Source organism: Neomonachus schauinslandi, chromosome 14 (genome assembly GCF_002201575.2).
Source record: "Neomonachus schauinslandi chromosome 14, ASM220157v2, whole genome shotgun sequence".
Classification (NCBI taxonomy): domain Eukaryota; kingdom Metazoa; phylum Chordata; class Mammalia; order Carnivora; family Phocidae; genus Neomonachus; species Neomonachus schauinslandi.
The window spans coordinates 74,056,726-74,065,051 of NC_058416.1; the positions used below are offsets into that span (position 1 = coordinate 74,056,726).

General features: G+C 43.5%; 1 protein-coding gene across 1 annotated transcript in view; it reads left to right on the plus strand.

Annotated features, from left to right (window-relative positions):
- Window positions 1-8,326, plus strand: part of PIWIL3 (piwi like RNA-mediated gene silencing 3) — a 28,856-nt gene that overhangs the window by 19,520 nt on the left and 1,010 nt on the right. The window contains exons 10-15 of the mRNA XM_021703471.1: window positions 145-232; window positions 3,603-3,893; window positions 4,043-4,146; window positions 5,994-6,064; window positions 6,433-6,589; window positions 7,263-7,388. Of these exons, the coding sequence (XP_021559146.1) occupies window positions 145-232; window positions 3,603-3,893; window positions 4,043-4,146; window positions 5,994-6,064; window positions 6,433-6,589; window positions 7,263-7,388 (837 nt within the window). The remainder of the gene's footprint in view (window positions 1-144; window positions 233-3,602; window positions 3,894-4,042; window positions 4,147-5,993; window positions 6,065-6,432; window positions 6,590-7,262; window positions 7,389-8,326) is intronic.

Below are 8,326 nucleotides of genomic sequence, written 5' to 3' on the forward strand. Positions count from 1 at the left end.
ACTAGGGACCTTCTCTGCAACATGTCAGCACAGAGGACCAACAACAAGGCATCTTAGGTTAGAGGGGAATTTTGCAAATGGATCATTACTTTTGCTTATTTCCTTGAAGGAGGTTTGATCCTGTGGAAATATTTTTCCTTTCAGAAATAAGGAGGTACAACAGGAACTTCAACTCTGGGATCTGAAATTTGATGCCAGCTTCTTGTCCTTCTCAGGAAGAATCTTGAAAGAAGTAAGAATTTTTCAAGGAGGACGAGCGGTAAGACGGTTTCAAAATGGTCCCATTTTAGTTATTCATTTAGTCATTTGGGGTCAAATGAATAACGTGGAGGAACTGACTCGGGTCAATACCTGTCACTGCTCTCTCTCTTCTGGGGCTACCTGTCCTTCATCTAGGAGAGAGCAAGCAGATGTTCCATTAAAATGCATAGAACATCCTTGGCATAGAGGATCCTTGGCATCTGTATTTTATCTCTGTTAGTGTTGTGGTCCTCTCTCATGGCAAAACAATCTTCCAAATGTTTCCTTAAGAGTCAACTACCTAGAATCAAGACAATCCAGAATAACCCATGATAGAATTCCAGTATTACTCCCCTCTATCTTAAGGAAGAAATAAGTAAATTCAGTCACGACTGAAGTTTAAAATGGTAACCTTTCAATAGGAAGTAGCACAGATTGGCCATGGGAAGGCTCCTCAATATATATATTGATCAGCAAAGGCATAATATATATATATGTATATATATAATACAAATTTTTAAATGAAATCTTATCCTCTCTCTTCCAGTTTGACTCCCACCCACAGTTTGCAGATTGGTCAAAAGAGACAAGAAGTGGACCCTTACTCAAGGTGAAGTCACTAGATCATTGGCTAATACTCTATCCCACAGGAAACTACAGAGCAGCCTCCTCTTTTCTGCAGAGTCTACGGAGAGTCACACCCACCATGGGCATCTCTATGAGAGAGGCAAAAATGTGAGTTGAGCCGCAATTACCTCCATTTAAAAACCGGTTGTTAGCTATCTGGAAGTGGAATCAGAAGATACTAAATTAGACGAATTGGTCGCTTTATCAAAACCCTGAAAGTTTGTAAACAAAGTTTAGTCTATTCCAGTAACAGGTAGTAAAATAGGCTTTTGTGATGTATGGTTTGTGGCTATTGAGATACATGCTAAGGAAGCCAAAAATTGAACTTATTTTTGTTTAAAGAACAAACTTTTGGGGTGTCTGGGAGGCCCAGTCGGTTAAGCGTCCGATTCTTGGTTTCTGCTCAGGTCAGGCTCTGGCTCAGTGAGGACTTCTGCTTAAGATTCTCTCTCTCTCTGCCCCTCCCTCCATGTGCACATGGGCTCGCTCTCTCCCTCTCTTTAATGAATAAGTAAATCTTTAAAAAAAGCCTTTCAGCTGAAGTAACTGTCTTAACATTGTATTTTGTTTTGTTTTATATCGTGAGTCATTGGCTGCATAAAATGTTTACTGTTCATTTTGAATATAGATGTTATATACTTACTTTCTAGACTTGAAGTAAGTGATACAGTCCAATCCTATACATCTGCCTTAGAAAATCACGTGTCCTCCAAAACACAGATGGTAAGTGTCTATTTGATAGTGACTTGATATGTCTTGATACATAGTGTTATAAATCACATCTGTTCAGTTTTGAGTGGTAGTCACTCAAAATCTATCTCAAGTACCCTGTCCTTGGCAGGCTCTTGTCTCCAATTCCTGTCCTTTTCTCTCTCGGAGGCCGTCAGTCTGTTCATGGTCTCCAACCTTTCAGACATGTTCAGTGGCGGGGTGGCCAGACCCTTTGGGAGAAAGTGGCCACAATTTCTGAGATCATTTCTCTGGTCCCTACTTCTCTCCTGTCTTAACCCTATAACTTTATGAACTTGTTAGACTGGCTGAGCCCCAAAGAGGCACAGTCTGGTATTTTCATCAGCTTGAACAGCTCTTCCTAGGAGGAGACTGGCCCATGCTATTCCAGAAACTGAATTTGTAGGAGACAACATTAGCTGACCGCTCTCAGAAAACTCAGAAATCATCACATAGAAATTTAGAATCTAGAAGATGTTGCACTTATATTTAAAAGCTTGACTTACTGACCTACTAAAATATATAAAAAGAGGGAGGGATGGGTGTATGTGTGTGTGTATGTGTATATAATCTGTACCCAAAAGATGAGGTGCTTTAAAAAAAAAGCCTATCTATAAGTTATTTTAGCCCTCATCTTTAAAGGATCTCAACAGGCATGGAGAAATGCCAAACCAATAATGAAGGACTGGTATCCTACCTATCAAACACACACATTGACCACAGTCCGTTACAATTAGAAGTCATTAAACCACTTACATTCCAAAACCAAAGAATTACTTGTAAGTAGGAATTGTATTAGAATAATACCGATAGAAATTTTAAAAAGTAATTTAGACCTTATAAGTAGTATAAGTCAAACCCTGTATAAAACAGCAAACTAATAATGACAGGGGACTTCTGGCCCTTGATGAATGCATTAGGAATGAAGTCTGAATCTTAATGCACTAAGTGCAGAGTGAACCAAAATAAAGTAGAACAAAATAAATAACAAAAAGCAGAAACTAAGCAGAACAACAAATCTAAAGCCAAAAGTATTAAAACTTGATGTTGTCAAGAGTACAGAAGAGAGTCCCAAGGAGGCTTGACAACATTAAGAACAAGGAGAGTTCATGATTAAGAGACATGTTGGAGAGTAAAGAAATATTAGGAGAACACCATGGGCCAGGGGTGCCAGTAAGTCTGAAAACTGGAAATCAAGTTTTTAGAAAAAGAAGGAATGAACTGGTTAGTGTGGTGAAATTTTAGGAAAAATAATTGCAGATAAAATGTAAACAAAATGCATATAATGCATTTGATAGAATTCCATATTCCTTCATGTGAAAAGAAAAACTTCATCTAGAATGAGAAAAGAATGTCCCTAATCTGAGGATATCTGCCGCAGAAAGTCTTCCTAGAAGCATCATTGTTAAAAAAGTATAAAATGTAAAAATATATAACATATAATATATTATACATATAATAATACATACATGTTAAGAACAATACCTGGAGGATTTTCCCGTCCCAGTCCGAACCCCGCCACGCAGTAACTGCCCTTCCTCACGGCTCCGTGTCCTGCTGGAGGTCCAAGCGAGTGTTGAAAACTTTGCCTGCTGTCTGTACATCAGGCAGTTCGCAGAACTCCTGAGCTTGTTTGCTTGGGGGTAAAATGGGGACAGTATTGATCTCAGTAGCTTATTGAAGAATGAGCTGAGTCGGGTACAGCGCTTGGCAAGTGCCCCTCACATGGCGTCTGGCCTGAACGTGGTGACTGTCCTGAGAATGGTGCATTTCAGTCTGTGCTTTTTAACCCTCCCATGTTAACTTCATGATAAACTCCCGGAAACAGAATAACCAGGACGTAAGGACTTTGCAAGTTCAAGGGATTCATGCATACTGCCTGTGCCTGGCTCCCAGACTTTCTTCTTCCATGTGGTCACCTTCACAATTATTTAATGGACTGGGATTCCAGACCCTTTGCCCTCATGGACCAGCTATGATTGAATGAATAGACTCTGCTTTATCAGTGCTCCACCTACAGTTTCCTTGACGTGGCGTCCAGTTCTCCTAGCACTGTGGTGGCGTCCTGGACAGTCTCACTTTTGCTTTCTTTCAAGGTCGTTTGTGTGCTGTCCAGTGAAAAGAAAGATCTGTATGATAGCATAAAACAATACCTGTGTGTCAGTTGCCCGATCCCAAGCCAGTGTGTCATCGCACGGACCTTAGACAAACCCCAGACGCTGATGACCATTGCGACAAAGCTTGCCCAGCAGATGAACTGCAAGATGGGAGGTGCCCTCTGGAAGGTGGACACAGGAGTAGGTTGGATTTCATTGCCTTCTCTTTATTTCAGTTGTGTTCAGTGGAATTCGTTAAGACTCTGTTTACCTATCTGGAAAACATAATTGCTTGATTTTGCTCCTATTGTGTTCTAACTCCATGTACTATCTTTTTTTACAAATTTCAGTTACAGAATGCGATGTTCATCGGTATCGACTGTTTCCACGATATTGTACATCGGCGGAAGTCGATTGCAGGCTTTGTGTCCAGCATCAATCAAGAATTGACACAGTGAGTGGACTTAGGCCGACGTTGTATAGATCACAGCCAGATGTAGACCCACCAGGAGAGGTGGACCCAACTAGTGTTGGTTGACAAGGTCCATGGACAAGGTGTTCTCCTCCTCTTCTGGCAAAGTTATGCTCCAAAAGCATTTGATGTGGAAGGCTCTGTATCATTTTTCTGTTGCTGCTTACCAGATGATGACAAATATGAAGGCTTAAGAGGACACTCAGGTGTCTGCGCACAGGTCCGGTGGGCAGCCATCTGGCACCATGTGGCTCTCGGGTCGGGCACATGTTGGCCAAGCCACATTCTCCTCTGGAGGCTGGGGGTCCTCTTCCAAGTGCACATACTTGTGGCAGAATCCATTTGTTTTTGTTTGTTTGTTTTTGTAGCCAGAGGACAGAGATCCCCATTTCCTTGCTGGCTGCCAGCTACAGGCCTGTCTCAGCTCCTCGGGTTTCATCCACATTCCTTCTCGAATCCCCTGCTCCCCCAGGTCACACTGAGTTCTTATTCTGCTTCAAATCTCTCTTCGTCTTCTGCCATCAGAGAAAACGGTCTGCTTTTCAAGGGGCTCATGAGATTAGATAAGGTCCATCTGGAAAACCTCCTTAGAAAGACAACCATGCCATAGGACAAAATCACAGGGCAATGTGATAGTCACAGGTTCCGAGCATTAGGAGAGCTGGAATTCTGCCCACCAGAGGCTCTGATGATCAGTGAGTCTCTGCATGGGGACCATGAACACAGCGGGAAGAACTCAGGCCCCACATGGGGAAGACAGACCTAGGAATATAACCAGCAGCCTATAGGTACAGGATCTGGTCTTCATACATCTATATGTAATGGACCTGCCAAAGAAGACATGCTTTCATACCCCATGTTTCTCCTTTGCTCCAGGCACACTTTTGTTGTCTGTGCTTAGAGTAGAATCTGCCTTCAGATGAGTTTACACACTCTTCAGTTTATAGTTTCTTGAGCATTAGGACATGTATGACCATCACAGATCACTGCTATGCTTACTGATGGTTGTGGCCCACGAGGTATAATTCCAGAGTATTCTTTAAGGAGGATCCATCTTTATTATCACAAATGGCATCATTTTTTTCCCAGTCATCTTCTATTTTGATATAGTAACATTGGTTTGCTTTTTGTTTGGGGGGGGGGAGGTAGAAAAGAATGTTGCAGCAACGGGAAGGAAATTAAGCTTTCATTCAGTTCATAGATATTTTTGATCCCTCGCTATATTCAAATGCTGAGAACAGAGCTATGAAAATGTTGCACCAAAAAGCATGATCTCATCTCATGGAATGTACATTCTGGAAAAGAAGCAGGCAGACAAACACATTACATGTCAGGTCATCGTAATACTTTGAAGTAACTAAAATACAGGGGCTAGAAACTGGAGACAAATATTGCTCAGGTAGCTGTCACTGTCCCAAAGCAGATGGCTCCCGCAAAGCAGATTATTATGGATGAGCCATTGTTTAAGACATGAGCCTGGAAGCAGGAATCCCCAGGAACACTGGCTGTTTAATCTGTGGTGTCCACCAGTGGGTGAGACGGCAGTAGTCCTGCACAGTGAAAGTGCACATAATTTGGAGCAACGGTAACGAGTGCTTCCATTCCGAATTCCTGTTTGTGTGCATTCACAATTTTAATAGACGCCTTGGGGTACAGGAAGAGACCAATGCTTCAATCTCTGCAGGGCATCAGAGAATGGATCCTTAACTGGATCCTCGGCTACCCAGAGTGATCCCCCCCCCCCCAGAGGTCCCAGATGAACTCAGAATCAAAATGATGATATTTTCAGTCTTGTTTCTGAAACCGATGGCAGAGTTTTCTCCCAACAGGTGGTTCTCTCAGTGCCTCTTCCAGGAATCGGGGCAGGAGCTTGTGAATGGGCTGAAAGCCTGCTTGGAAGGTCAGTGTCCCATCAAAGCTGGAATGCCTGACTCTATACTGGTAGTTGTCCCCCAGGGGACATTTGGCAATGACTAAAGACACTCTCGGTTGTCACAGCTGGGCTGGAGGTGCTACTGGGGTCTAGTTAGCGGCTAGAGACGAGGCATGCTACAGAACACAGCAACAGCCCTACCACCACCACCACCATGGAGAATTAGCGGGCTCAAAATTCCAGTAGTGGTGCTGGTGGGAAATGCTGGGCTAGCCTGAAGACTTAAAAGCGGTGACAGCGTCCTGGAGGCTACACGGTTGCAGTTGTTACAAATAGCAGGGGTCAGTTGGTTCTGAGTTATGGCTTATTTACCCAAGTTTCTGGTTTCCTTCCAGCCGCCCTGAAGCTCTGGTGTAAACATAACCTGTTTCTGCCACAGGCTATCATTGTGTACCGGGACGGAGTGGGGGACGGTCAGCTTCAAGCGTTGCTGGACCATGAAGTACCACAGATCGAGTCCTCCTTAAAATCTGTGTACCCTGAAGACTCTGGGTATATAAATTGTAAAGCGCAGATGTTGTAAACTCTACAGTTCAGTCTTTGAAACGGATCTGTAACAATTATGACACGTGAATTAAGAGAGAGCATGACACAGAGGGCGTCAGTCGCTGGGTGGGGAGAAGACGGGCGACCCTTCATTCTTGGACTTTGTGCTCCACACCCAAGTCAGAGGACAGAGCAGAACTGGAACATTCCAGATTGCATTCTCCCCGTGGAATCCCTAAGAACCCGTCCTTTTTTTCTAATCTCCCTGTAGGGGGTGTTTGTTAACCTCAGCTATTCATTAAAATGAACGAACACAGCCTGGCGGTGGTTTGTGTTTAGGCAGCTCATTTATTCTGGAGTTGTGTAGGTCCCAGGGCTGGAGATCCCTCTCAGCTGCCTCTTCTGGCCTTCTCTGTTTTGTTGGTAGAGCCTGGTGCCCAGCATAGATATGAGCTGCCGTGACCTTGTGAGGAAGTTCCTCCCCCTAAGATGTGGGTGGCTGTGAATAGAAATGTCTTTTACTGCTTAAGTTGGGCACAGGGAGCTAGGCCATAAAGTTGGGGTGTGAAGGGAACTGCCTTCTGCAGATTCTTAACGGATCCTGGGTGTGTGGTGGTTCAATACTCTGAATGCCTCTGGGACAAGAGTACAGCTGGTGATGCCAGTCCTTATTTTCAAGGGTCAAACTAACTTTCATCGTGGTGAAGAAACGAATAAACACCAGATTTTTTGTGGAGTCTGAAGGAAGACTGCGAAACCCACTTCCAGGAACAGTTATTGATGTGGAGGTGACCAAGAGGCAATGGTAAGCCCTCCCCCCTTTTATTTATTTAAACAAACATTCCCTTTTACTCAAATAGAAATAGAAGGTTTTTTAAAGGTTTGCATGGTTTGGAGTAGAATGGGTTGACCTAAAGATGGTTAAAAATTACATGAACAGATACACATGGGATTGTAGAGGTTTCTGTCTTTCTTTTTCTTCTAGAATTTAAAGTATATACCATAAACATACTGAGATTCTTGGGTTGTTAGGAAGAATCGTAGAACTTCCGGTTAGGCAGAGATTTGTCGATTGGGCAAATGAGAGAATTATGTAGCACCCAGGATGGGAAATGAAATAGGACCTTCATACAAGCCGACAGGGAGAAATGAAGGAAAATAAAGGAAAGACAAACATCGATCAGTCTAGTAGAAGGCAGGAAAGGATTAAAGAAAAAAGCAAGTGGGAAAGGATGATCAATGTAAAGCATAACGTAATAGGTATGAGAAGAAAACCCGTACCTACAAGAAGCTGATGCACCTTGCCATGTCTATCGTTAGGGGGGTTGAATAGATTTCGGTGATTCTTGGGGAGAGGCCTAAAGCGTCCATCCCTGGAACTCTGAATTGCGTTTCCCTGTTGGACCGTATCCAGCGAGCCAATGTCAGGTTTCTGCCTGGAGGCATCAGGGCAGACGCTTCTGTAGAAATCCCGTGAGCGTTATGACTTGTGTCAGCGGCCACACAGCCCTTTATGGACTTGCTTTCCCAAATCATTGCCCTGCAGTTCGGCGGGCTTCTGAATGTAAAGGAAACTCTGTACAATGGGTTCTGTCCGTTTGTGTCATGTCAGATACTAGGTTTGCTAAGTTCTTTTTTTTTTAAAGATTTTATTTATTCATTTGACACAGAGAGACACACAGCGAGAGCAGGAGCGCAAGCAGGGGGAGTGGGAGAGGGAGAAGCAGGCTTCCCGCGGAGCAG